This window comes from Schistocerca nitens, chromosome 1, assembly GCF_023898315.1.
Source record: "Schistocerca nitens isolate TAMUIC-IGC-003100 chromosome 1, iqSchNite1.1, whole genome shotgun sequence".
Lineage (NCBI taxonomy): Eukaryota > Metazoa > Arthropoda > Insecta > Orthoptera > Acrididae > Schistocerca > Schistocerca nitens.
The window spans coordinates 768,270,481-768,298,179 of NC_064614.1; the positions used below are offsets into that span (position 1 = coordinate 768,270,481).

General features: G+C 40.7%; 1 protein-coding gene across 1 annotated transcript in view; it reads right to left on the bottom strand.

Moving 5' to 3' along the window:
• Window positions 1–7,647: 7,647 nt before the first annotated feature.
• The window catches only part of LOC126201452 (odorant receptor Or1-like), a 95,615-nt gene continuing 75,563 nt past the window's right edge, over window positions 7,648–27,699 (bottom strand). The window contains exons 4-7 of the mRNA XM_049936790.1: window positions 24,450–24,549; window positions 17,272–17,385; window positions 8,612–8,767; window positions 7,648–7,816 (exon numbers count right to left, since the gene is read on the bottom strand). Of these exons, the coding sequence (XP_049792747.1) occupies window positions 7,757–7,816; window positions 8,612–8,767; window positions 17,272–17,385; window positions 24,450–24,549 (430 nt within the window). The 3' untranslated portion in view covers window positions 7,648–7,756. The remainder of the gene's footprint in view (window positions 7,817–8,611; window positions 8,768–17,271; window positions 17,386–24,449; window positions 24,550–27,699) is intronic.

Here is a 27,699-nt window from a genome sequence, read left to right on the forward strand (position 1 = left end):
TTCTTGCGAAGAAAATTCGCTCTCGTTTCTTAAAAGTAAATTGACAAATTGAACTATATTGTGGAGTCTGCAAGGTATCACAGGGAGAGGCGTCCTGTTTTGTTAAATGGCGGTGACGTAGTCTTTCTAGAAAATATTTAGGCATATGGTAAGGACACTCAAAAGATTTCAGCCAAGATGCTCGACAGCTTTGTTGGTCTGCAAGTTGTCATGAAGGTTATATCCCCAGTATGTTTTCTCATCCAGGTCAGAGCTACCAAGAAAAATGAGAGAACACATGAAGAAGCTGCTGAACTGAAAACTACATATTACTTAAAATTGTCCCATAGTGTGCGGGGTGGGAGAGCGGGGTTGGGACGGAATTTGGTTGCGCTTGTGTTAAAATCGGGCCTTCTGTTCATCACACCTCTCTGCACTTCGTAGCCTAGCGGCGGGTTCGATGGCATGCCGTGAGAGGTAGCCAGACAACCGCGGGCATGCGCAACGGACTCCTTCGCCATGACGTCACTCGCGCCAGAGCGACTCACAGAGATGTCCAGAGGCGCTTCACACAGAAAGCATCTCAGGATGTACCTGAGAGCTGATTTAACCTAATACAGGCTCCCTCTTGGTCTGTGTGTTTGCCTGCTGTTCTTGGGTTGGTCACCAAGGACCGAGGTCCACATTTCCTTGTTGTGGATGGCTGTGGAAAGTGTGCCTTCCGTATTTGAAGAACTACCATTGCCCTTTGCCTTTGTCATCGCTGGGTTGGTGTCATTGCAGTCGACACATTTATAATTGCTACCGCTTTACTTTTCGGGTGCTGAGCTATACTATACTTTACTATATAGTCAAGGACTAGAGTAGAAAGAAAAATGGGGAATACCTTCTTTTACTTGTGACTGTAGTCCCAGTCGTAGCTCTTGTTCTTTGAGAGAGGAATTGCTGTAAAGACCGAGTTTGGGTTCTTGTGTTTGATTATGTCCAGCTTTGACTAACGACATTTATTTTAGTCTTAGCCTCCATTGTGGATCAGTATAACCTTTGAGTGTCTTATTCTATCTTTAATATTAATACATAACATTGCCACCTTTCTTAAACATTACTGACTCACAGTTAAAACCTGAACGGACCTTATAATTATTTATGTTGTTTTCATCTTGTAGCTATGTGTTTGAATTTTCCCTCGCGTATGGTTTAGTTTACCTAATGAGCTGAATGAAGGAACCAAGCGATATCTGGACCAAATTCAAGAAGAGCGGAGACTAAGTAAGCTTTGCAGAGCAGAGCCTAAACAATACTCAAATGTGTATGTTTCAACTCCTTAAAATTTGTTTTTTTGTTTAAATGTTGTTAAAGTTATTCTGTTACAGTTTAATTATCATTTTCATACTCATACCCGTTAAATGCTTTGTGGTATATTTTATTCCTCATTTTGTCAATTCTGAAATGCTGATGATCAAATAAATGTTGTTCAAGATCTTTCAATTTTTTGCTTAGCGTGTTACTACCCCCAGATCCATGTTTCCTACCATTTCAGCGTTATTATACAAGCTGATGAAGCGTAGGACATAACCGTTATTTTTCGCTATTTGACGTCTCTAGATGGGTTTGTGTATGTGGGATAAAGGTATGTACCTATTCTGACAGAGTTTTGAGCCTGATAGAGAGGTTAGAAGAGACGATCCGTAAAGCAAAACTTTAGCTACAAAAATCATTATGACGGATGAGTTATGGATAGTCAACAACTTCTGAATCTGAAATGTAAATTTTAAGAATAATATATATTTTAAAGTATACCATAATCATTTACGGTGAATCTTATGATAAGTGTGCTTTAATACTATGACACAGAGATTCACTGCTCAAATTATAGCACGCTAAAAATACATCAGGTTTTTTCCTGAATTACGTTTTCCGTTTTTTCGGTATTCCACAGGTTCTCGCAGAAATGTCATGAACCTAGATCACCCAGAGAAGACTGTCATACACGTAAATAGCCGTTACGATACAGCTGTTTTCACTCTTACTGTTTTACTCCATTTTCCTGGTATTTCGAAAAGCACTGTTTTTAAATAAGACATTGTCTTGTATTTAATTAATCCGTGTGTTCCTACACTTTTGCTGTAACGGTGGAAGAGTAATTCAGGGAACTCTGATTCCTGATCCAGCTGCCACAGGTGACTCTTTTTTTATTTTATTAGGTGTATTTACTTACTTTCTTAAGCGCCTAAATCTTTTTTCAGCTCAGTGTCTGTTTGGAGAGAAGGTCAGAACACGTTCATATCGCATCAAAAGTACTCAGTACGCCGTCTGAAGTTCTACAGTATAATAAACTCCAACAAATCTTGCACAGTATTCTGCCACACATCTGCTGAAACATGCGTTTGCGCTGGTGTCATATCAGTTAAGAAGTCAGTTAAGAGGAAATGGACCACAATATTCCTCTAAACACATAAATCCGCGTTCCTAGAAGTACTTTTTATGCTGATCATAATTATTAATATTTAAGAGTTATAAAACTAACACACTAACTGCAGTGTTATACCTAGGATGTTTAGCTATTTATTCAAAATACTTCTCTCAGTAAATGATATTTATCGTACTCTTGAGAATAAATTGAGTTTCTCCCTCAACATTTCTTTGGATTCAGCAACTTTTGTTACACGATAGACGATGGGGTGAGCTCTAAACTGAAATATATCATACAACAAGTCGCTAAGAACGAAGAAAATACAGTAAAAGCAAAGAGAAGAGAACAGAAACTGTTAACTTCCATCGTGATTTCGAACCTATAAGGAGTGGTATGATCTTCTTCTTTTCATTTCTCATCAGGAAAAATAACTTTGATACACAAAATTCTGTCTCGTTGTAGATACTATAGGATATCATTTCTTCTTCTTTCCGTTTCCTTGGGGAAAAAGCAATAATATTTCAGATGGAGAAGAAAACGATGTTCAGCGATGTTTAAGTTGATTTGGGGTAGAACCGAAATTCTCTGGCGAATAGTAGACATCAGTTAGAGAAGGAATTTTATTTTTCAGTGTGCAATGGAATCCTTTATAGTGGCCTGACCTAATTTGTGTTCCACTACAATTTCTACTTTTTTTTTACACCTAAGCTTATAATCTTCTATGAGATGTACTACAATATTGTATAGTGTCTCCTGTTTCTTGTCACGCAACAATCATTAGTCTTTATAATTATGTCACTGTCAAGATGCTGAAAGGAGAAGAGAGTAAGTTCTCAGTTTTATGCAGAATACATCACATGAAATTTAAGTTTCTTATTTCCAGTCAAATTTTTATTCACTATCCTGTTGTCAACTGACGAATCAGGCCATGCCCTATTAATGTGAGCTCATACACATGCTCTGTATGAAGCTTCACTTCTCAAATTCAACATAATTTCCTGTGTTCCGTGAGCAGTTCATGTCCTTCCTGTAAACCTCCCACTTGCGCTGAAACGAACAAACGTCAGTTAAGTGATGTGTTATTTAGATAAGTCGTAGCTCAGGAAATCTCCATCACTCACTTGCATCTTCTCTCCCCGAGTATTTATGCTACTATTACTTTAAGAGAAAAAGACTGAATAATCAACGGAAGGATAACGTTCTACGAGTCGGGGCTTGGACTGTCAGAAGCTTGAACGGTAGGCAAACTAGAAAGTCTGAAAAGGGAAATGCAAAGGCTCAATGTGGATATAGTAGGAATCAGTAAAATGGAGTGGAAAGAAGACAGATGATTATAGGGTAATATCAACAGCAGCAGAGACCGGTATAACAAGAGTAGGATTCGTAATGAATAGGAAGGTAGGGCAGAGAGTGTGTTTCTGTGAACAGTTCAGTGACAGGGTCGTCCTTATCAGAATCGGCAGCAAACCAACACCGACAACGATAGTTCAGGTATACATGCCGACGTCGCAAGCTGCATATGAAGAGATAGACAAAGTGTATGAAGACACTGAAAGGGTAATTATAGTATGTAAAGGAGGGATGCAAATCTAATAGTCATGGGGTACTGGAATATAGTTGTAGGTGAAGGAGTAGAAGAAAAGGTTACAAAAGAATATTAGCTTGGGACAAGGAATGAGCGAGGAGAAAGACTAATTGAGTTCTGTAACAAGTTTCATCTAGTAAAAGCAAATAATCTTTCAAGAATCACAAGAGGGGGACGTATACTTGGAAAAGGCCGGGTGATACAGAAAGATTTCAGTTAGATTACATCATAGTCAGACAGTGATTCCGAAATCAGATACTGGATTGTAAGGTGTACCCAGGAACAGATATAGACTCAGATCACAAGATAGTAGTGATGAAAAGTATGCTGAAGTTCAAGACATTAGTCAGGAATAATCAATACGCAAAGAAGTTGGATACGGAAGTACTAAGGAATGACGAGATACGGTTGAAGTTATCTAAGGCTATAGAACAGCAATAAGGAGTAGCTCAGTAGGCAATACAGTTGAAGAGGAATGAACATCTGTAAAAAGGGCAGTCACAGAAGATGGGAAGGAAAACATACGTACAAAGAAAGTAGCTGCGAAGAAATCAAGGGTAACAGAATAAATACTTCAATTGATCTACGAAAGGAGGAAGTACAAAAATGTTCCGAGAAACTCAGGAATACAGAAATTCAAGTCGCTGAGGAACGAAATAAGTAGGAAGTGCAGGGAAACTAAGACGAAATGGCTGCAGGAAAAATGTGAAGACATCGAAAAAGAAATGATTGTCGGAAGGACTAAGCATACAGGAAAGTCAAAACAAGCTTCGGTAACATTAAAAGCAAGGGTGGTAACATTAAGAGTGCAACGGGAATTCCACTGCTAAATGCAGAGGAGAGAGCGGATAGGTGAATAGAATACATTGAAAGCCTCTATGAGGGGGAATATTTGTCTGATGTGATAGAAGAAGAAACTGGAATCGATATAGAAGAGATAGGTGACCCAGTTTTAGAATCAGAATTTAGCTTTAGAGGACTTAAGATCAAATAAGGCAGAAGAGGTAGATAATATTCCATCAGAATTTCTCAAATCATTTGGGGATGTGGCAACAAAACGGCTGTTCACGTTGGTGTGTAGAATGTATGAGTCTGGCGACATACCATCTGACTTTCGAAAAAGCATCATCCACACAATACCGAAGACGGCGACAGCTGGCAAGTGTGAGAATTATCGCACCATCAGCTTAATAGCTCATGCATCTAAGCTGTTTACAAGAAAAATATACAGAAGAATGGAAAAGGAAATTGAGGATGCACTAGATGACGATCAGTTAGGCTTTAGGAAAGGTAAAGGCACGAGAGAGGCAATTCTGACGTTGCGGTTAATAATGGAAGCAAAACTAAAGAAAAATCAAGACACGTTCATAGGGTTTGTCGACCTGGAAAAAGCGTTCGAGAATGTAAAATGATGCAAGATGTTCGAAATTACTAAAAAAGTAGGGGTAAGCTATATGGAGAGACGGGTCATGTGCAATATGTACAACAACCAAGAGGGAATAATAAGAGTGAACGACCAAGAACGAAGTACTCGTATTAAAAAGGGTGTAAGACAAGGATGTAGCTTTTCGCCACTACTGTTCAGTCTGTACATTGAGGAAGCAATGATGGAAATAAAAGGACGGTTCAGGAGCGGAATTAAAGTCAAGGTGAAAGAATATCAATGGTACGATTCGCTGATGACATTCCTATCTTCAGTGAAAGTGAAGAAGAATTACATGATCTGCTGAATGGAATGAACAGCCTAATGAGTACAGAGTACGGATTGAGAGTAAATTGAAGAAAGACGAAGGTAATGAGAAGTAGCAGAAATGAAAACAGCGAGAAACTTAACACCGGGATTGATGGTGATGAAGTAGATGAAGTTAAGCAATTCTGCTACCTATGCAGTAAAATAACCAATGACGGACGGAGCAAGGAGGACATCAAAAGCATACTAGCAATGGCAAAAAGGGCATTCCTGGCCAAGAGAAGTCTACTAATATCAAATATCGGTCTTAATTTGAGGAAGAAATTTCTGACAAATTACTTGTGGAGTAGAGCATTGTATAGTAGTGAAACATGGACTGTGGGTAAACCGAAACGGAAGATAAATGTTCAAATGTGTTCAAATCTTATGGGACTTAACTGCTAAGGTCATCAGTCCCTAAGCTTACACACTACTTAACCTAAATTATCCTAAGGACAAACACACACACCCATGCCCGAGGGAGGACTCGAACCTCCGCCGGGATCAGCCACACATTCCATGACTGCAGTGCCTAGACTGCTCGGCTAATCCCGCGCGGCGAAACGGAAGATAATCGAAGCATTTGAGATGTGGTGCTACAGACAAATGTTGAAAATAGATGGACTGATAATGTAAGGAATGAGGAGGTTCTGTGCAGAATCTGAGAGGAAAGGAACATGTGGAAAACACTGACAAGAAGAAGGGACAGGATGATAGGACATCTGTTAAGACATGATGGAATGACTTCCATGGTACTAGAGACAGCTGCAGAGGGCAAAAACTGTACACGAAGACAGAGCTTGGAATACATACTGAAAATAATTGAGGACGTAGGGTGCAAGTGCCACTCTGACATAAAGAGGTTAGCACAGGAGAGGAATTCGTGGCGGACCGCATCAAAGCAGTCAGAAGACTGATGACCAAAAAAGAATATTACTGTAAGTTAACAGTTTTGAGGAAGGGTACGTCTCGTAATGCTTGTCAACATTGCTACATCGTAATAGTCAACACTAATCCCAAATTATTTTCATTGTACTTGAAAAATAGTTTTATTATCAAAATTCTATCAGTTACTAATTGCTGTTGGAGAGCTGCATATTTAAATGCTGTGCACAGGATTATACCGTATGTCGTGAAGCGTAATTTAGGTGCAAGTCTCAAGCGTTGTTTCACACACTTCTCCCCTTCGGTAGTGAGCTCGGCAGGTCCATGATGCAGAACAAAGCGCACTGCTACGGATATATTTCCCCTGAACTTTCTCCACTCAAAACTACAGAACACGATGAGCTTAGTTCTGTAACTTTCTACAGGACCGCACTACAGTTATGATTTCATAAGATGTTAATACTGTTTATGGCGTCATGATAACACAAACCTATGTATCTAGTAGTCAGTTATTTATCTTAAATGTGATCAAGTTTTTCATAATACTACAAAAGATTATGATTTACTTAGTTCTTTTAAGTTTACAGAAGGCGCTCAGGCGCGATATTGTGGAAGTTGATGGTAAAAGTTTTGAGATAGTGGAATACACTTCTGCTGTTGGGTAGCGTGGTGCTTCGATGCATGATGTTTCAGCTATTTAGTCATCGCTTCTACGATTTAGATTTAGTATCTATATGTTTATTTGCAATCCGGAGACTCACGCATACTGTAATATAAATCGCCACAACATACCTATGTTCTGCATAACGCCGGCATGAAACATTAATATTCTGAACAACTTCGTGTAGGGCAAGACTAGATTGGACACTTCTTCAGTTCCATTGACAGATAGTGAGGGTATACTGGTCCGTTTCCCACATATAAAAATAATGCATACATATATTTCAGTTATGAATTCATTTGCTTGGATATCACATTAACTAATAAGACGTAAGTGATTTTTATGGATACTTCATGGAACAACGGTTGACTGGTATACTATCAACACAGGCTTGTTTCACATTTACAGTAAACATTTAAATTTTCACACTACAGTTGTTTCTGGTGGTTTTTTAGTGTGTAGCACATTCATTGCGTTCTTCAGGTCCGCCTCTCTGGTGCCGTTTCAGTTGCTGCTATGTAGATAGTAGAGCAAATTCAGTAAGCCGTACGCTCCATTCAAGACCTGCGAAGAAAACAAAAATATAAATATAATGAAATCTCTTAGCGAGTCACATGACAATAAGCCAAAAAGCAGATTAGGTGCTCACTTTCTTCTTACAGAACCAAAGTTACAGCAACCACATACACACTGCAAGCCAATAATTTCGGGAACCCTCACGTAAAAATACAATGGCGCTAATTAGTGCTCTTGACATGCTGGAGGGGTTTTAGAAAATTTGGAGTAAATAATTTTAGTTCACTTTTTATAATATTTGTCTATACATAAGCAATTCATATACTTGCTCTTGATCAGTTTCGAAATATTACATACACAACATGTTCCTAAATTCCTGATCTGCTCGAACGTGTAGAGACTGGAGTCCGCTGATTATATACTGATATGAATATGAACCCACTTCAAAAGTTGGACCTTTTCACTATTACAGGAACACCACTTCAAAAGATGGACCTTTTCACTGTTACAGGAACAAACATTTAAAACAGTGTGTTTTACTGGTTTATTCTGTGAATGACTGTCAGTCATTTACTGTGACTATTAATTACTGTTTTCCTAGTAGACTAATTAACGCGATTAGGTACCGATTTCGGTAAAAGAAATGTTACAAGGCAACTCGTTTCACTGTTACAACAACAAATGTTCCCCAGTGCGAACGTACAGTATTTACGTGTCACGTAACACTATCTGCATACCTTCTCCCACGGCTGTCCCGCACCGCGCTCCAGTACAAGACAGTTTACTATTGGCTACAGGAGTGATTTTGCTGTTTTCACTATACTTTACATCGGTTTCGCTCACCTGGATCAGCATCTGCTTGGACAGTGTGCACGTCTTGCCCACCGTGATCACTATCGGGCGCACAGTCACCATCATGAAGATGCCCAGGCTGCGTTTGAAGCGAGCGTCACTGTTGACCCAGCCGCAGCTGAAGGCGGAGTACATCAGCCTCTCGCTCTGAAAAGGGTTTGTTACTTCTGTTACGCACAGGAACGACTGTACGGACGACATTACAGAGTGTTGTGCTTCGTTAAGATGGGTAAACGCTATATGGTCGCTCACTATTATGCGCACGGGTAATATGTTCGAGAACAAGTACGAGCTTGGGAAAGGAAAGGCACGTTACGAGAGTAGCATGCTCAGGTGCATGACCACATTCGCTTTTTTGATCCTTCTTTCCGGACTTGTCGTTCAATGAGCAAGCCTGAATTCTCAGGATATGTAACTGTTCCTGTATGTTTGTCTGTGATGGTATGGCATTATTGGCCGAGAGACCCCGTCTGGGGTTGCTTGGCTGCTGGTGCAAGTCTTTCCAACTAATGCGAATTCGGCGATTTGGGCATCTCTATGATGAAGGTGGATGAAGCGATTAGAACAATACAAAAGTCCAGAAACCAGCAAAGAAAACCTCCGAGCCGGCCTGGAATCTATCCACGGAATCCGGCATCTAAACACAGCGACGCTAACCACTTTACCACGATCTGCGAACTATCTTTAGATATCCTGCAACCAGTCAATTGCATGTGGAATGAAATCACTTTCATCTCTTTTTTCCATAAGATTAAACTCATTGCACTGATAATGTTAGTAAAAAATCTATACATTTTTTTTCCTTTTTTCTCTCGCTGATAATCGGATACGAACTGTAACCCAGTCGAAGAGCCTAAACCTTAGTTATTTCTAACGGGGCTCAAACTCAGGCTCCATTATAAGCAACTGGTATCTCGGCAGCTTCTTGTCCGGTTGGGTTTGTCTGAATTTTGTAGTTACATTATCTACACATTTATTTCGTTATTTACTTTTTTCCTGGTAACCACCTTTCATCAAAATTTAAAAATTATTTAAGAATAGCAGTACCCGACGAGACCGAGTTTCTTTTCTACAAATGGCAACGTTTACAAGAAGCAACATAAAACATGTTAGTATTTACGCGAGCCACTACGTCTACATATTTTGATAGACGATAAAAATGGCTACGTACCATAAACACATCAAAAAATGTATTGCATCACCTCGGTTCTGAGGGTTATGAAATCTGTACAGAAAGTGAATTGCTGAGATTAAATTATATGATTCAGGTTTCCAGGTCGTTTTCGCTGTCGGAATCTTTTAAAAAATTTACACTGATATTGCTGCAGACTGTCAACTGCTTGGTGCTCTCTGACAGACAGCACGTTAAGGCATCCAAATTCCTCACAAACAGTTAAAAATTTGCAACTGGGAATTTAAATACACTTACAATTACAGTGGCTTATTTTTCAGTATTGATTCACCAGCACAAACATCTGTTTGTTGCTCACTACTTGGCTCAGTGTTTTTTATCTTGTGTTCCGTCTCAATAAGCGTAACTCCTTCCTTTCCCATATTAGTTCTACGTGAGTAAGGAGCTAGACAGTGGTCTTTTATATTTATTTATAAGATAGTTGTACTGTCTACGAATGGACATGAAACAGTTTTTCTATTATACTCAACTTGAAACACGCATCTTTGCGGGTCACTCCTGTTATTCTTGTTGCAGGCAGCTGCGAGCTGCGGTTTTCTTTCCCAATCATTGGTTCCAATCTTTCGCTCAATTGATATGTTGATTATGGTTAAAACTGGAGCTCAATCAGCTGTAAGTTCAGTGTAGAATACGACAGTGTCTCTGTATCACATGATTGTTATTTCCGTTACCAAAAGCACTTTAAGGCACTATTTATATTTCTTCTTCGTAGTTTTGAAGCTACATTTTATTTTTTATTATTCCATTTGTTGCAATCCGTCTTCTATCAAAATTTTGTTTGCTGTTCCCTTTCCTTATTCTTAAGCACAGACAGATTGTATTTATGGCCATATGAAGGTAATTTTTTTTCCTTTGGTAGATCATTTATCTTACATCGTCCACAAATCTGTACCAGTACATGCATCTACTTACGTCTCAGCGTTTGGCGAAAGGTACATTGTCCAACAGCATCATTTCTACCCCTTTCCTATCCCACGCGCAACTCTCACATGGGAAGTAGGACTCTCGTTATGCCTACGTTCGTGCCAGAGGGAGCATACTCTGTTGAAACGAGAACACAAGGAGGCGTGGAGAGGAGTTACCAGATGCCGCAACGCAACGCAACGCGGTCGTAACATATTTCATTATACGCGCGCCAATATATAAATTGTTCATTGCACAAAGATGGAGGTGGTAAAAATGTGTTCTGAAAACGCGGCACTGTGTTCTTAATTTAGTTTTATTTATGGCAAGAACTTTTAATGGTGTGCGGATATATAACAAAACCGCTTTTCCCGACGATGTTACTGAATTTTCGACACTTGGGATACTTTTTGGTACTGTATTTAAACGATTATGCTGTGCGAATGAAGTCTTAAGAGTAAATTATAGTTTTATCTTCTCCGAACAGGATTTCTGTCAGCCACCCGTAACACACACCAGAACAGTCAACTGTGTAAGCAAAATTATTTTTCTGCTTCTACTCTCCGTGGAAGAGAAATATCCCACTACTTTAAGGTTCATGTATGTTACAACGACCACGATACTCTCAAATTCGTCCAGGAAGTTTATGTACATCTATCTTCCTTTTCGACATAAAAACTTTTCACTATTACATATTGACTCGAGAAGTGACCAAAATTAATTTTATTCTCAAGTCGGAATCTGTTTCCATAGTTTTCTACCAACATTATCGTCTTACTTTTTCGTGTCTGTCCAAGATTTACTAGTGAATTTTATCCCCAGCCAATACTATCATTCCGTCTAAATGTAGACGAAATGACAGTATTGGCTGGGGATAAAATTCACTAGTAAATCTTGGACAGATACATTCAGTGGAATGTTAAATGAACTTCAGACAATCGTTTTAGCAGTGTTTGGTTTATATGTAAATACGGTGTTTTCTCAATACTCTTTCAATCTTTCCTTTCGCTTTACTAACAGAAACCCTTACCTTTTAGACTGCATGAATTCATATGCCATCTTCTGTAATGATATCACATAGGTACATTTGCTTGCTTAATTTTGGCCTTACACATACTTACGTTTGCACTATAAAATGTCGAATCAAAACACGTCCAGTTGTCTAAATTTCCAGTTATTTTATTCGAGTAACAAGTTTCATCACTGTATTACGCTTTCTTCAAGTCCCCTGACCGGCATGTGCGAGGAATCTCACCTCTGGTCCATTCAAAATAGGTGCGAGCATTCAGTGGATCGAAGGGATCGCTGTGTTGCGAAGAAATCTACAGATACCAGCCACTGAAGGTTGGACCAGTGGTGGGATTCTTCTTACACGTTGCTCAGGAGGCCTGAAAATGGCGTAATGTAGCGTTTAAATTAGTTACTCAAATAAAATAACAACTGGAAATTTAAACGGCTGAGGGTGTTTTGATTCGACTTCTATATTGAAGAGTCAAGGTCAGCAACCACCCGTATCCTGTATAAAGATAGGCTTATAGATATATGTTTGCATTAGGTTCATCAGTATTTTCTTCAGGTAGCCCAGATACATTTTCGGCTTCCTTTCTTTGAGGATTGAAGGGAAAGACTTGACGGTCCAATCTGCAGGAGAATATTTCGTAATCATAAGTGAAAATTGAATATTCAATGAACTGTGAATGAAGCCCGACCAACAGGCATTACATACATTGATCAAAAATGATGGTGCATTGAGAATGGCCAGTTTCTAGCTGAAATCTAGATCTGCCAATAAAATTTCGAAAGGACGACTGATAGCTGAAATCTATTATTTACAAGTCAATAACAGTCGCTGCATGCAGCAGCCTCTGAATGGACCTCAGTCACAGTTTGCAATGTCTAGTAATCCTGTTTCCTGTCTTCACCGAAAGGTGACACCCTTGCGGAGATCGTTGTCTCGTAACAGCCGACACCAAATTGCATACTTAGAATTGATTTTATGGGATTTTCTAGTCGCTTAGCGAACTACACTATCTGATCAAAACTAGCGGTCCCTTCGCCTTTATGACGGCTGTAATTCTGCTGGGGACACTTTCAGTGAGTGTGTGAATGGGCATGGAGGAATGGTAGCCCATTTCTCCTTAAGAACCGAAAATTTTTTTGGACGCTGGGTTGTGCAGCGAAGCCGCCGATCCAACTCATCCAAAAGATGAATCTGGGCGGGTCTCTCCATTTCAGGAATGCAATTATCCCAAAACATTGCCTCAAAATTGCTGCTTTATAACAGGGTGCATTCGTGCTGATACAAGCATCGTCTCGGAACTGTTCCTCCATTGTACGCAGCACACAATGCTTTAAATGTATTCATATCCTTTCGCATATAGCGTTTTCTTAAACGCTGTAAGGGGACCACAGGGCAACCAGGAGAGACACCTCCATACCCTAAGAATAGCTCTTCCGAACTTTACTGTTGGCCCCACACATCATGGAGTTGGTCACCCCGGTGTTCGCCAAACCCAGACACTTCCACCGGATTGCTACAGGGTACAGCGTGATTCATCACTCCAAATCACTCGTTTCCAGTCATAAACTGTCCTGTGATGGAGCTCCTTACATCACCTCGAGCGTTGCTTGGCGATCTCTACAGGGATTTGCGGCTTGTGACGTGATGCTCGACCTTTGTAACCCATTCTTTCCAACTCCCCTACGCACACTCGTAGTGCTAGCTGGCGATATGGCACTATGGGACTCACAAGTGATTTCTTCCGCTGGTTTCATCCGACTTTTTACAACCGACCTCTCCAGTGCTTGACGGTCCCTTTGTGTCAGCACGTGAGATATGCTTAGACTAAGTTTAACTGTGTTTGTTGTCCGCCTCTGGTAGCTGAGTGGTTGCCGGCACGGTAGCTCAGCGTTTTCGGTCAGAGGGTTAGTTGCTCTCTGTAATAAAAAAAACTGAGTGAACAGATCAACGATGAACCTGAACAGGTGTAATGGACGTCCGCCCCGGACACATGCAACGAACAATCACGAACAAACTGAGATAAAAAAATAAAGTGGTCAGCGTGACGGCATGTCATACCTAACGGCTCGGGATCGATTCCCGGCTGGGTCGGGGATTCTCTCCGCTCAGGGACTGGGTATTGTGTTGTCCTCATCATCATCAATTCATCCCCATCGACACGCAAGTCGCCGAAGTGGCGTCAACTCGAAAGACTTGCACCAGCTGAACGGTCTACCCGACGAGAGGCCCTAGCTACACGGCATTTTTATTTTACAGTGTTTGTTCTTTCGAATTTCCATTTCATAGTCACATCACCAACAGTTGACTTGGCAGATTTAAAAGGGTTGAAATGTCCCTGGTGGATTTGTTACTCAGGTAACGTCCAGTGACTAGTTCAAATCGAAGTCACTGAGCTCTACCGAACGACTAAGTTTGCCGACACCGATTCTCTATTGACAACACAATACACCCACCTTCTTTTATACAGGTTGGTTACCTACTTGTGACATCTGTTGATCAATTCCACCTTACATAGAGGTGTCCGAGTTCTTTTGGCCGATAGTGTGTGGTTATGACTAGAAGCCGCAGACGTGCTCCGTACTGGGCAGAAGGCAGCTGAATAGCGCAATTCGAAAATTAGATGTGATATAAGTTCCTGAGCTGGCAAACACAATTTTCAAATGTACAAATGAAGACAGCACACACTACGGTCGCAGGTTCGAATCCTGCCTCGGGCATGGATGTGTGTGATGTCCTTAGGTTAGTTAGGCTTAAGTAGTTCTAAGTTCTAGGGGACTGATGACCACAGCAGTTAAGTCCCATAGTGCTCAGAGCCATTTGAACCATTTTTGAAGACAGCACAGCGATGGTGCTCTATCACACTAATGAGATACACTGTAGCAGATATGGAGTAACAACACATAAGATACATATACACACGCAAACTCTATAGGTTAATTTTTTTATTTTGTTCGTATTGTCGCAGAAGTTAAATAAAAACAAGCCCTATCCCTCGATTCCAATAACAGATTTCGGAAGGATTCCTTTTGGTGCAAGGTAAATACCGTAACTCGTAACCTTTTACTTATTTATTGGTTTATTTAACCTGATAATACTAATCAGACTTTCTACTATCATAAATTAAAAGAGCAAGCAACGTAGCTGGGAGAATACATTTAATGGAAGGAAAAGTGATCCAACAAGTGGTATTTCCGGAAACTTTATGGAAGAGACAGAAAGAAGTGTTTCACTTCTTAAAAGTAACAAACCGTTTAATTGTGAGCAGAGAGCGTCTTATTCCAGAGACGGACAGCAGCAACATAAAAGAATGTTGTTTCTTAGTTGGACACAGCTAGAGTACTAGATAAGTGAGGCCTTGTGTTGAATTACTTAATCTCCGACACAAAGCACTGGTGTTCTTGTGCACCGAGCACCGATGAAGTAAGCACAGGGTTCGACAGCCACGTAGGTCGTCTGACTGCGGCGACGTAACTGGGCATTTGAAGCACTGACTGGGTGAAACAGATGGACAGCGCAGACAAGCATTCATTGTTAGTTCTCACTCGTTCCGTGTTGGATTAACTGGAGCTTCGGTAGAACGAGTGATTGCAGAAGTCTGCGTTCCACACCCCGTGGAAATATGTTCCGAAATTTTTCAAGTACATAGAGGCAGTCGGAATTCTCTCTGCATAAGGTGGCCGTGTTTTCTGCCCTGTTGAGAAGGTCACGCAGATTCTTTAATGTTTTTGATAAGTTCTTTCAAATACTGTCGGGAAGAATAGGAGGCAATTGTAAGCGGAATTCATAACTTATTAATTTCTGGTGGGATGCTAAAATTACTTGAGACTTTTTTGCATTTCGTTTAAGTCCCAGATATTGAGCCCACCTTACAACTGAAGACAGATCGTCATTCAAGTGGAAGATAGTAGTAATGATTCTTTCATGTCTACCACTTGGGTAACACTGAAGATCGTCGACATGGACATGATACCTGCAGGAGGACAGATGCGATGAGATGTCATTGACAAAGAAACTGATAACTTTGGCACTCTTAAAACAACATGTTTTCAGCAGAACTTTTAATTTCCAGAGACAACTCGTTGGTGTCCGTTTTTCGAGAAGCTCTGTAACTGCTTCAGCATACAACCTGAATATTTTAGCTGTCGCATTTTTTAAGCAGTACGTCAAATTTGACGGTCTGGAAAACTTTTGGCCTTAAGCGATATATTCTAGGGCTTTGGATACAGCGGGTAAGACGGTGATTCATCGGAAATCACAAAGTAATTGTGGGTTTTCGATCTTAGCGAAAGGTCGGACAATCCTTTTCCATGCAGTCATATTTGTTCCATTCACGAGAAAACAATTTACTACCTCCCAATTTCAGTTAAGAACCCCACAGCTTCTTGGCTGAAAACAGTCGACCTGTAATTTAGACCAAATCTCAGTCATGCTGAAAGGCAAGGGTATGGTCGTAGAGAATGACTCAGCACGTTAAACTTATATTCTGTTCGTTTTCATGGCAGAGTGTCAACTGTACTCGTAATGCTCACTTAGGATAAATATTTTACACTTTGTTTTTCTAGTTAAAGTTCTCCTTGAGAAGGTATTTTGTAGTTATTGTGTTCCACCTGCATAATATCCTCATATAGAATGTAGTTATTAAGTCTAATTAGTCGACGCTAACGAGAAATTTTTGTTATTTTTCCAGTATGGATGAGACATTATCGACTTTCACGAAAAACGTTTTACAGTTTTCATGCAGATTTCTGTTGTCATACAGATGGGATTCTTCTGAGGAAAATGCTCTACTGATTGTGCAGGCAACTTTCGTGAATTGATAAAAACTAAGTGTATAGGACTTGATCTCTATGATTGTGTTTAATCTCTGTACGTACTGAAGATACTGGTGTAATGATTGTTCGTGTTTACTGTAGCTAACCTTCAACAAAATATTCAGTGACATTCGACAACAGCTGTACGCGAAACATTTCGGTTAAAAAACCTGAAATGGCCAGCAAGCTATACTTTTAAGACAGAGAAACACATCTAAATTCCTTGCCTATACTTTTAAAATTGTCACAAAGTTATTCAAATCTACCCATAACGTCTAGAACCATCAAATCGATAAAGATTGCCGGCCGCGGTGGTCTCGCGGTTCTAGGCGCGCCGTCCGGAACCGTGGGACTGCTACGGTCGCAGGTTCGAATCCTGCCTCGGGCATGGATGTGTGTGATGTCCTTAGGTTAGTTAGGTTTAAGTAGTTCTAAGTTCTAGGGGACTGATAACCACAGCAGTTGAGTCCCATAGTGCTCAGAGCCATTTGAACCATTTGATAAAGATTCTTGCATCTGTCATTCTCGAGCAATGAAGGCAATTAAATAAATGATAAACAATTTCAACAGATAAAATAATGAATAATGTTAAAGATAACAGGCGCTGAACCACCCTATGTATCCTTCCTTCTTCTCTCTTTACGTGCACTAAGCTCATTGTAAAGGAAAAATTAAATAAGACATTTTCGCAGAGCAATAGTAAAACATACAATTAGTCACTTACCTGGTCGGTCATGATGTGCGCATAAATGCAGAAAATTGTAGTTTCGTAGAGGAGACCAGGTATTGAGAAAAGTGCATTCATCGCTTTTCCTATATTTCCATCTCTCTGCAACAGCTGTATGAAAGAAAATATGAAATTTATACGCAAATACGTTCCAGTTAGAACCATAAATAGAATAGGAATTAGAGACCACTAATACACCAACAGTTCCATACACAATATAAGTCATGATCGAACATTGTACACAACAAACACACACCAAGCCAGTGCGGCCTGCTACCAAGCGCATACAACCGCTAAGACACCCGTCATAACAACGAAGCTCTTTAACACAGCACCCGTCGCTCTTTGATAAGCGAAAAAATAAGCCTGTCGTTGAGGCCAGAAACAAATAGTAATGTAAATACATATAAATATAGCACTATTTTAGGTTATCGTACGTTTAAGGAAAATTATCAGTCTTTGCACCACTTTGAAATCTTTCCGAGAATTGATTGAATATGTATGCAGTTTCTTTCGGACAATACTTCATCATGGGTCAAATCATTTTCAGAACGTCTGAGGTTACGATTAATAGAGTCCGCCAGGTCATTAATATACAACATGAATAGTAAAGGTCCTAAACACACTTCCCTTACACAAGACTGAAGAAACGTCTACATTTGTTCACAGTTCTCAATCCAAGATAACATACGCCGTTCTTCCCACCAATAAATGCTCAGTCCAGTCACACATTTACTTAGAAAACCCAAATGATTGTACTTCCGTTAATAAGCTTGGGTATGTTCCTCTGTTAAATCCTTTTCGGAACTCTAAAAATACTACACCTACGTGACTGCTTTGATCCCTAGCTTACAGGACGTCCTGTGAGGAAAGTATGACTTGGGTTGTGGACCCAGGATTGTTGGCTTGGAGGAGGTAATTCTGTTCCAGACACTCTACTATGTGTCAGCTCAGAATATTTCTAAGAGTCTGAGACACACATCGGAAGAAAATCGTTCCAGGAGGCAGATGTCATCTGTGTGAAAAAACTGATAACAAAAATCCGTATTAAATGTAAAAAATTCAATTACAAAGCACATCTTACATACACATTGCAAAACTGTTAGTGGAAGTTAGGTATAGTATAGTAAAACCTGCATGTACATAATTACAATATTCGACCATTTTATTGTTGTACTATTATGTTATGCAATTTGAATGATTAATAAATTCAGCTATCTAAATTAGAGCTTTCGCTTGAGTCTAGTGTACCTTTCGTTCACATCAAGGTCATTATCACTGCCCACAAGGTGAGGGCTGCAGGAACCTGAAGAATCCGATGATGAATCAGATAGATCTGTGGAACAAATTTTCTTTTTTTGAAGGCCTTTAGATTTTGCACATCTGTCCGCAGCGCGGCCTCTAACACCAGAGAAACTCAATAACCTTTTCTTGACAGCACTTTCGTCAAGCGACTTTGTCAAGTGATCTTTTTATGGCGGTCCATTGATATGGCAGGCGGTTGCTGCTTTCCGTACCCGCGTTGTGGTTCTCTTCATAATGTTCGGGACAGGAGATATGTCGAATGGTGAAATTGCATAAACTGTCATAGCTAGAGCTTTATGTGACTGTACATCAGGATAACTCGAAGAAGAAGCAGAGGAGCATGTGATTCAGAAACATTAAGTCTATGTTCCACTGTGGAGCAAGATTTTCCTGCAACCAACTCAGCAGCTATGAAATCAGCGTCGGTGAAGATGTAACGGCTCATAGGGTACAGCCCAGTTAGTGGAGTCTCAGCTGATTCGGTACGAAGGTAGGCTTGGCCAAAAACCTCCATGACGTCGTAATGTGTTAGAGGGCGCCCATTGTGATGCAACCACACTCTTACTGCCTCGCTGTAGTACGTTTGAAGAGGTCCCATGAACGTCTTATCTAGAGGCTGCAGTTTGTGGGTGCAATGTGGAGGAAGTGAGATGATAGTCACGTGGTATTCTGTCGTCAAGTCAATTACATCTGGATTTCGAACGTGGCTATAATGACCATCAAAGTTCAGGAGAACAGGCCTTTGTTCAGTCGGACATGTTTTCTCGATGAAGCGAACAAGCCATTCCATGAATAAATTGTTTTGAACCCATTCTGAAGGATGGGCTCTACGAATTTATACCTCTCATAATGGGTCATATTGTTTCTAGGGAGAAGTATCATTGCCGGGGCCCAATGTCCCGAAGCGCTCATACATTCGATAACTGTGATTGTAGCCCCTCTTTCTGCAGATATTAGAGCTACAATTTGTTTCTTCCCTTTCACCCCTATCACTTTTGGAATTTTGCTTTGGCCAAACGACAAGCCTGTCTCGTCCACGCTGTACCCTCGGTCTGCTGGATATGAGTGTTTATTGAAAGCGTTACCAATAAGTCAAAGAAAATCATCACATTCTCTTTATTGAATCCTAAGGCTCTGGCATATAAAGTTCCACAAGGTTTGCGAATTGACAGTTCATCCTTGTGTCTCTGAAGAAAAAGGTCAGCCCAAGCTCGTCCGCTTCTCCTCCTTTGAAAAGGGTTGTCAAACAATTTCTCCGGGCAAGTAAAAATGTCATTCTTCTCTGCTCCGCCAAAGTGCAACCAAAGAATTTTTCTCCACCTCAAGGAGATAAGAAACTATTTTTCGAGGTCTGTATTTAAAATCGGTTTCCTTCTAAGCTTTGTCTCTTGCATTGCTTGCTCAGGAATTTTATCAAGTTTACGTAATCTCTGTGAAGCAGTACGAGGCACTCTGAATGTTCTTGCTGCACCTTTCACGGAAGCCTCCATTGCTTACACAGCTGCTATGGCACAAACCGTCTGAGATTTATCCCACTGATGCCTCTGGTTCTTACATTCTCAGTGCATCTTCGTTCTCGGCATTCTGCAAGGACGAACAAAAGCACTAGGGTCTATTATCGCAATTTGAAAATTCTATTCCTTTATTTGTTGCTGCATAGATTGTATATATGATCTCCAAACAAAATTCGACTAACCATATCCCCATAAAATTATTTAAATGTTTTACACTCTTTAAGAGAAGAGATGATGTAATTATGGGCCCTCCTTAAATAGGAGCCCATTTTTACACCAACCCAATGGGTCCACATTTACACCAACCATTCTTAAGCAACATGGCCACTATCACGTCTAACCTAGAAGCGTGTGTAACGTAAAACGTGCTTCTAGAAGTAGCTTAGGATTCCGTTATTCCGGATATCACTGAGAAATTGTTTTAAACTATTCAGAAGAATACAAAAAGAAAACCATTTCAGATACCTGCCAAACGTCTGCAGTCGTGAACAAACACCAATTCACACAATAACCGACGCTTTAGCTACACTGCTTAAAACAATGCTTCCAACTGTCCACTGCTACCGTCTATCAACAACAGGCACCGTTCTCAGCTCTGGTCGCCAGACCGCAGCACTTCCCATCTCTTCGTGAGGGGTGCCCATAATTAGACCTGTGCCCACCTTTACACCATTTTCTCTAGCTCCGCGTTTCAGACACTTCTATTCTTTCCTTGTCTGGTCTATTTTTGGTCACCATTTAACTTCCATATAAGGCCACGTTCCCAAAAACTAGTTTAGATATTAGATGTTGATATTTTTGTCCTTTTTTACAGAAAAACTTTACTTCAATTTACACCATCTTTACTTCTGTTAAAGTCAGCTTTTTGCTGCCGAAATAGTAATACTCATATGATGCTTTTTGTGTTTGGTTTCCTAATCTTATTCCCTTGATATCACATGATTGAATTCTACTACTTTTTTTTCCTTTTATTAATATCCATCTTATATTCTATTTTAAAATCAATGGCCGTTCCATTCAATTGATTTTCCATGTCCTTTCTTGTCTGTGATAGAATTACGATATCATTGGTAAAAAGAAGTTTATGTTTCTTCTTCGTGATCTTTAATTGCTTCACCAAATTTCTTCTTGGTTAAAGGGTATGCTCAATGTACAAACTGCATAACGTGGAGGAAGGCTAATAGGCTACAAACATGTCTGACTCGTTCCTCAATTACTGCCTCTCTTTTTCGTCCTCCAGCTCTTACAACTGCTGTCTGGTTTCTGTAGATGGTTTTTCACTTTCTGTTTTTTAATCCATGATAACTTCATAATTTCCAAGAGTGTATCCCACTCAACATTATCAAAATCTGTTTCTTAATTTACAGATATTATAATTTTTAATTTGTCTTTTTTCAGTCTGCATTTTAAGTAATGGATTGGGTATTGCCTAGCACGTTCATACATATTTCTGGAACCCAAACTGTTCTTCCCCAGATCGGTTTCTACGAGTCTTTTCATTCACGTGTAAATAATTACTATTGTAATTGTTTGTAACCAAGACCTGTTAAACAGATAGTTCCTTAATACATTTGTCAGCACCTGCGTTCTTTGTCATCGAGACTGTTAACTTCACCTTGAACTTTTGGGGGTATTTCGCATTTCTCATATAGGGTGGATACCGGATGGTACGGTTTTGTCACGCTTGTTTCTCTGACGGATATTATTCATTATGAGTAAAAGTCATTTATTCTAGGTGTCTTGCTTCTACTTAGGTCTTTCAGCGCTCTGTCACATTCTATTCACAGTACCATACCTCCTAAATACCTCCAACCAATTCCTCTTCCCTATCCATAAAAGTCTTTTACAATGTCTGTCCTTTATATTATTCATGTTCTTCTTTCTACCCTTAGGTCTTCCATTGTTTGCCGGCCGGAGTGGCCGTGCGGTTCTAGGCACTACAGTCTGGAGCCGAGCGACCGCTACGGTCGCAGGTTCGAATCCTGCCTCGGGTATGGATGTGTGTGATGTCCTTAGGTTAGTTAAGTTTAATTAGTTCTAAGTTCTAGGCGACTGATGACCTCAGAAGTTAAGTTGCATGGTGCTCAGAGCCATTTGAACCATTTGAATCTTCCATTGTTTGCTTGGTACTTGATTATCATCTTACCTTCTGATGATGATGTTTCTTCAGTTTTCCTATATTCGGCGTCTACCTTTATCATATTCCTACGTGCTTCTATAGTTTTGCATTTCACCTCTAGCCAATCCTGCTTTGTCATTTTGCACGTTCTGTCAGTCCCACTTTTTGTACTTATAGAAATATCGCAAGTAGCCACCCCACAGCACGAGTTTTTGCATATGATATTACTATGATGAGTTCTTTGTGCGGTTTTGTTATATCTTGCAGCCGGTAAGTTTTGAGAGTGCAGGAGTAATGTGCGGGGTGAACCACAACTCCAACAACAAACTTTTAGAGGTGATAGTATGGTCCAAAAAAAGAGAAAAATGTTTCTGAAACATGAGCTCCAAAAGGTATATCTAACGTTAAAGCACGTCTGTGCGTCTGCGCAGTAGTTTTCAACTTGGTGGTACTCGGTTCGAATCCGGAAATGACCGGAAAGATGTTGCAGTCACGGCCTAATGTTTCTGACGATGGGCTTTGCATGGACGTCCTCCCCTAAATTCCAAACTTCCCCACAGTGATCCCTGAACTGTAACACTCTTGATGATCCTTCCATCAGCTGGGGACGTTAAACACAGCGGTCTCTTCAGCGCTATTCTAGTGGTGTAGCCTATGTGTCAGCACAGCGTTTCACATTCACTCCTCTCTCATCATACGCAACACAAACATATCATCACACTACACACGCCCTATTTACGGTCATCTACACTCAACAGATGTCAGCCTTTGTAACTTAGTGGTCAGCGCAGCTCACTACCATTTGGAGGGTCCGTCTTCGATTACTGGTACTGTCAGGACTTTCTTTTTCATTGGTGGGAGGACTAGAATTGGTTGCACTCAGCATCGTGATGACAACTGATAGTTGCTTGACTGACTAGTAGCGGCTTCAGACCACAGAAATTGGTAACGACCGAGAGAGGAGTTTGCTGGCCCCACGCTTCTCCATACCACACCCAATGACCCCACTGGCAGAGGATGACACGGTGGACGGTCGGAACCAACTGGCCCCTCTAGGGCTTGTGGACAGAGTTCGTGCTACACTCGTCAGACACATTTAAGACATAATTTTCACACACCGCGAAGAAAGAGGTCATTGTGTGTGGAGAAAGTAAACTGTTCCTGATTAGGCAGCTGAACAACCCCTCAGAGCCTGCCATGCGAAAGTACGATGTCGCTCTTTCTTTCTTTTTCCAAGAGAAATATTTTCATGTAAATGATGACACATGAGTAAGTTGTGGTCAGAGACGTACTGGTATAACTCTATTTAATCCAACAGCTTTTTTCCTAACTATACCTAATTGTCATCCCCAGTGAACCCTCACATCACTCAACATAAATTTTACATACCCACCGGTTTCAGTTTTCTTTAGAGAATCTGTGTTTTGTATCAGCAGTTAATTACGAATGTTGAATGTATCTAGTGTTATCTGTGTCTCCGTGGTACGAAGCGTGTACCGTTCTCAAATGAAAATATACCAATGCATGATTCTTATCAATATTCTCTGTGTTTACGTTTGTCTGTGAGTATCTGAAATGCCTTGATTGCTAAACCCGACCATTGTGATATAAGAGCTGTTATTAGTTTCCTTAGTGCTAATGATATGAAAGCGGATTAAAATTCACCATCAGACCGCGAAAGAGAATGGAGTAAATATTCCGAGCGACAGGATGGTACGGAAATGAGTGAGAGTATTTACAGACGGCTGAACGAATGTGCAAGTTGAGGAACGAAGTTGGGGGCCTTCAGTCATTATTAACGATTTAGTACAGAAAGTTGAGTAAAAAGTGAGGGAGAGTTTCCTCAAATGTCAAGAAGTGTGCTTTATGCAGCTGTTGCCTAATTAGGAGACATTTCTACGAGGAGAGATGGCTGTGTGATACGACAAGTGCCTTAATATTGGTGGGAATTATTTAGAAAAGTATACTGAAGTACAGGCTTTCACATAAAAATAAAATTGCTAAGAAAAGTCTAGTTGTTTTGTTTTTATTTCTAAACGATACTTACACAAAACCACGCTTAGTATAAATGCAGCATGGGGACAGCTGCCACAGATTGTATACTTTTGCTTATCTCGCTGAGCACAATTCCAATCTCTGAACCACTTTGTGCTGCGTTTTAAAAGCTAGTGTAACAACAAGCTAATAAATACGCCATGTTTATTTTTCAGAAAGAAAAAGTAAACGGATATACTTACTACGGCAGCGACAAACAAGCTGGAGCATAGGGTTGCCATGTTGATGAACAGAAGACTGAATATGGACACACTCATTGCTGACTGTAAGAGGGACACAGATCTGTAACAAAATTAGCAAAAGATGAAAACTATGAACTTTTTGTATTAAAATCTCTGATGCCCACTAAACCTTACATGTAATATTGTTTCATGTTGTATGCAGACTACATAAAAATTGTAGGGAAAACAGTTGTTAAATAGTAGGGTAATACTTTTGATCGTGAGATATAATGTCCGACACGTCCAATAACCAAGTTTTGCAATGTCCATACTTTCAACGTTGAAATATTAGTCTTCTAACTATAATATAACACAAGAGTATTTGGACTACCAATTGCACCTTTTCTAGTTTAACCCACAATTTTATGGCGACATATTACTTTTCGTACCGCCTTGTTGCAGAGATACACGTTCACTTCATAATTTTCATTTTGATGAATTTGCTGCTTCCTTTCATCATTTTTTTTAAATCTGCGAACTATGATCTTGCAAAGAAACACAGTAACATTTCGAAAAATTGGTACATGGGCCCATATGTACGTGAAATGAACTTTTTATCACATGTTAAGTACATTACAATAGACAAATGATTATAAATGTAGATATGACAAGATGTTTGACGGCCAGAATTATTTATGATGTGAACCTGAGACCGCAGAGATGATGCGTTCGAGAGTAGTGTCTCGTGGACAATGGTGCCGTTAGGAACGGAATAGCTGAGTTCGAGATGTTTGAAGAAAGGAATAAGACGTGTCCCTGTTCTAAGAACTATTTCAGCAACTGCCTCAAATGATCCAGAAACTACAAATCCGGCATGAGGACACACGGATTCGAACCCTGGTGGACGCGAAAACAAATGCAGTATCTCAGCGAATGTACCATCTCAATCTGTTGGAAAATGTGCGAGATATTAAGCAAGGGAGACAAAACACAGTAGCGAGAAACAGTTTCTGTTTTCATCAATTCGTGATTTGTGTGTTCTTATACTGCGAGATAAGCTAAATATCTCAATCGCCCTGTTCGAACGGTCCTCTTCTGGAACTACCATTGAAATGAAAAGAAAGAGAAAATAATTGCCGTACTTATTTCTAGAAAACTATTTCTTTTGAGTGTTGTTGAAGATTAACTAAGCTGAACTGAACTGGTAACCGTTATAGTCTCGTTGCTTGCCGGCTTAAACGTCTCTTCTTTCTCTCTCTCTCTCTCTTTCTCTATCTCTCTCTTGTCTCAAACTAAGATGCAGTACGAATCGAGAAACAGATTCAATCGTCTTACAATGGGTTTCCGATTAATAATAACGACACATTATTACGATACTGAAGTACTTGTGTCATTTCGAATTACGAAGTAAAGTACCTTCTGATATGCATGCATGTTCAAAGGAATTTTGCATCGTAATTCGGAATAGCACAGCCACTGCAATGTCGTATTTGTCCGCCGACTCCGGGCAAACGACTTTCAATTAAAATGGTTCCTCCTTGTGTGGGAGTATACTTAATGGATGCCCGAGAACAGGTTGTAGACACAGAGTAGACGACACATGGCCGTATGCTGTCTGGCAGTGAGTCCCGCTCGTATGGTCTAATGGTAAGGAGAAAAGCGGGGAATCCCGGTCCGACATACATTTTCACTGTCGTCATTTCATTATACAACAGATGGTAGTCCATATTCGGAACTGCGAATACATTTAATATATGATCTCCCTGTTTGGTTCCCTTCCCCAGATCAACCAACAACTTAAATGTATTTATTGTTGGTGTCGGTTTTTTCCACTATAACTCGACTTCACTAAACGCTATATGCCACTGCTCTGCTGCTGATTAGTAGTTTCATTAATCCTTCAGACATCTCTCACCACCGATTTTCTTATCAGCAGCAGACGAATCATATCAAAGTAATTTCTCGCTACCGTACCACGACAGCTTGCCATCACTCTGCTGACCGAATCCGAGTGCCTGTGGCCCTAAACGCGGTGCTAAGGCTCATCCATTGCTACCACAGCAGAGCCAGTTTAAGCCCATGCGACACTATCGGCCTCTTGCAACACCATGCTTAGAGGGATGCCAGAGGTACCTGTTGTAAAACAGCGAGTATCATAATTAGTAGCGAATACTAACACAGGTCACTGTATACGATAAAAGAAGCAGAAACGCTCCAATGAGCGCAGGTCTGCAAACTAAAGGAGGAGAGCCGTAGCGGCCTCTCCGTCACCATGGTCAGCTGAACTGGAACAGATGCGCCAGTCGATCAGGAGGGCGAGGAGGTACTACCAGCGGAGTGTCGTCTGGGAAGAAAAGCAACGCTGGCTGCTACGATACAGAGAGGCAAAGGAGCATTTTCAACAAGAGCTTAAAGCAGTAAGGCTACAGAGCTGGGAAAAATATGTACAGACGCAACTAGTTACAGACCCATGGGGTGTACCATACAAGTTAGTACGGCAAAAGATCAGGTCACCCATGGTGCTGTCCACCGTCAGGGATCAGGGCAGGATGACGGAAACCTGGCAGGAAACTGCTGAGGTCCTCCTCCGTGTCCTGCTGCCTGACGATGACGAGAATGATGACTCCGAGGCACAACAGCAGATCCGGAGACAAGATGAAGAGGAATATCGGAACAACTACATGGTATATCCCTTCTCCGAGGAAGAAGTAGCCACGCAGATAAATGCCCTTAAAAAAGGCAAGGCTCCTGGCCCAGACGGCATCACTGCGGAGGTGGTGCAATTCCTGGCCCCCCAGTTGGTGGCACCTCTCACAAAGCTATACAACGAGTGTTTGCGGCTCGGGAAATTCCCCCAAATATGGAAAAGGGCAAACGTAGTAATAATCAAGAAAAGCCCAGATAAAGATTCACGAGAACCTAAATCCTACAGGCCCATTTGTCTACTAGACACACTGGGGAAACTTTTTGAGAGGTTGCTGACAGACAGACTGGCAGCACACCGAGTTTTGTGCGGGATGAGTGACAGACAGTTTGGCTTCACGTCTGGGAGATCGGCGTCTGACGCTATTGCCCTGGCTGAGTATGTCTGTGCCTCTACCCCGCACAAATACGTGGTTGGCATCATGGTGGATATCAGTGGCGCCTTTGACAACCTGTGGTGGCCCTCGCTCTTCTCCCGATTGCGAGAGAAGGAGTGCCCGAGGTCGCTATATGGCTGTCTCAGGAGCTATTGTGAGAATAGGGAGGTCTGGCTATCGTCCCCTAGCGG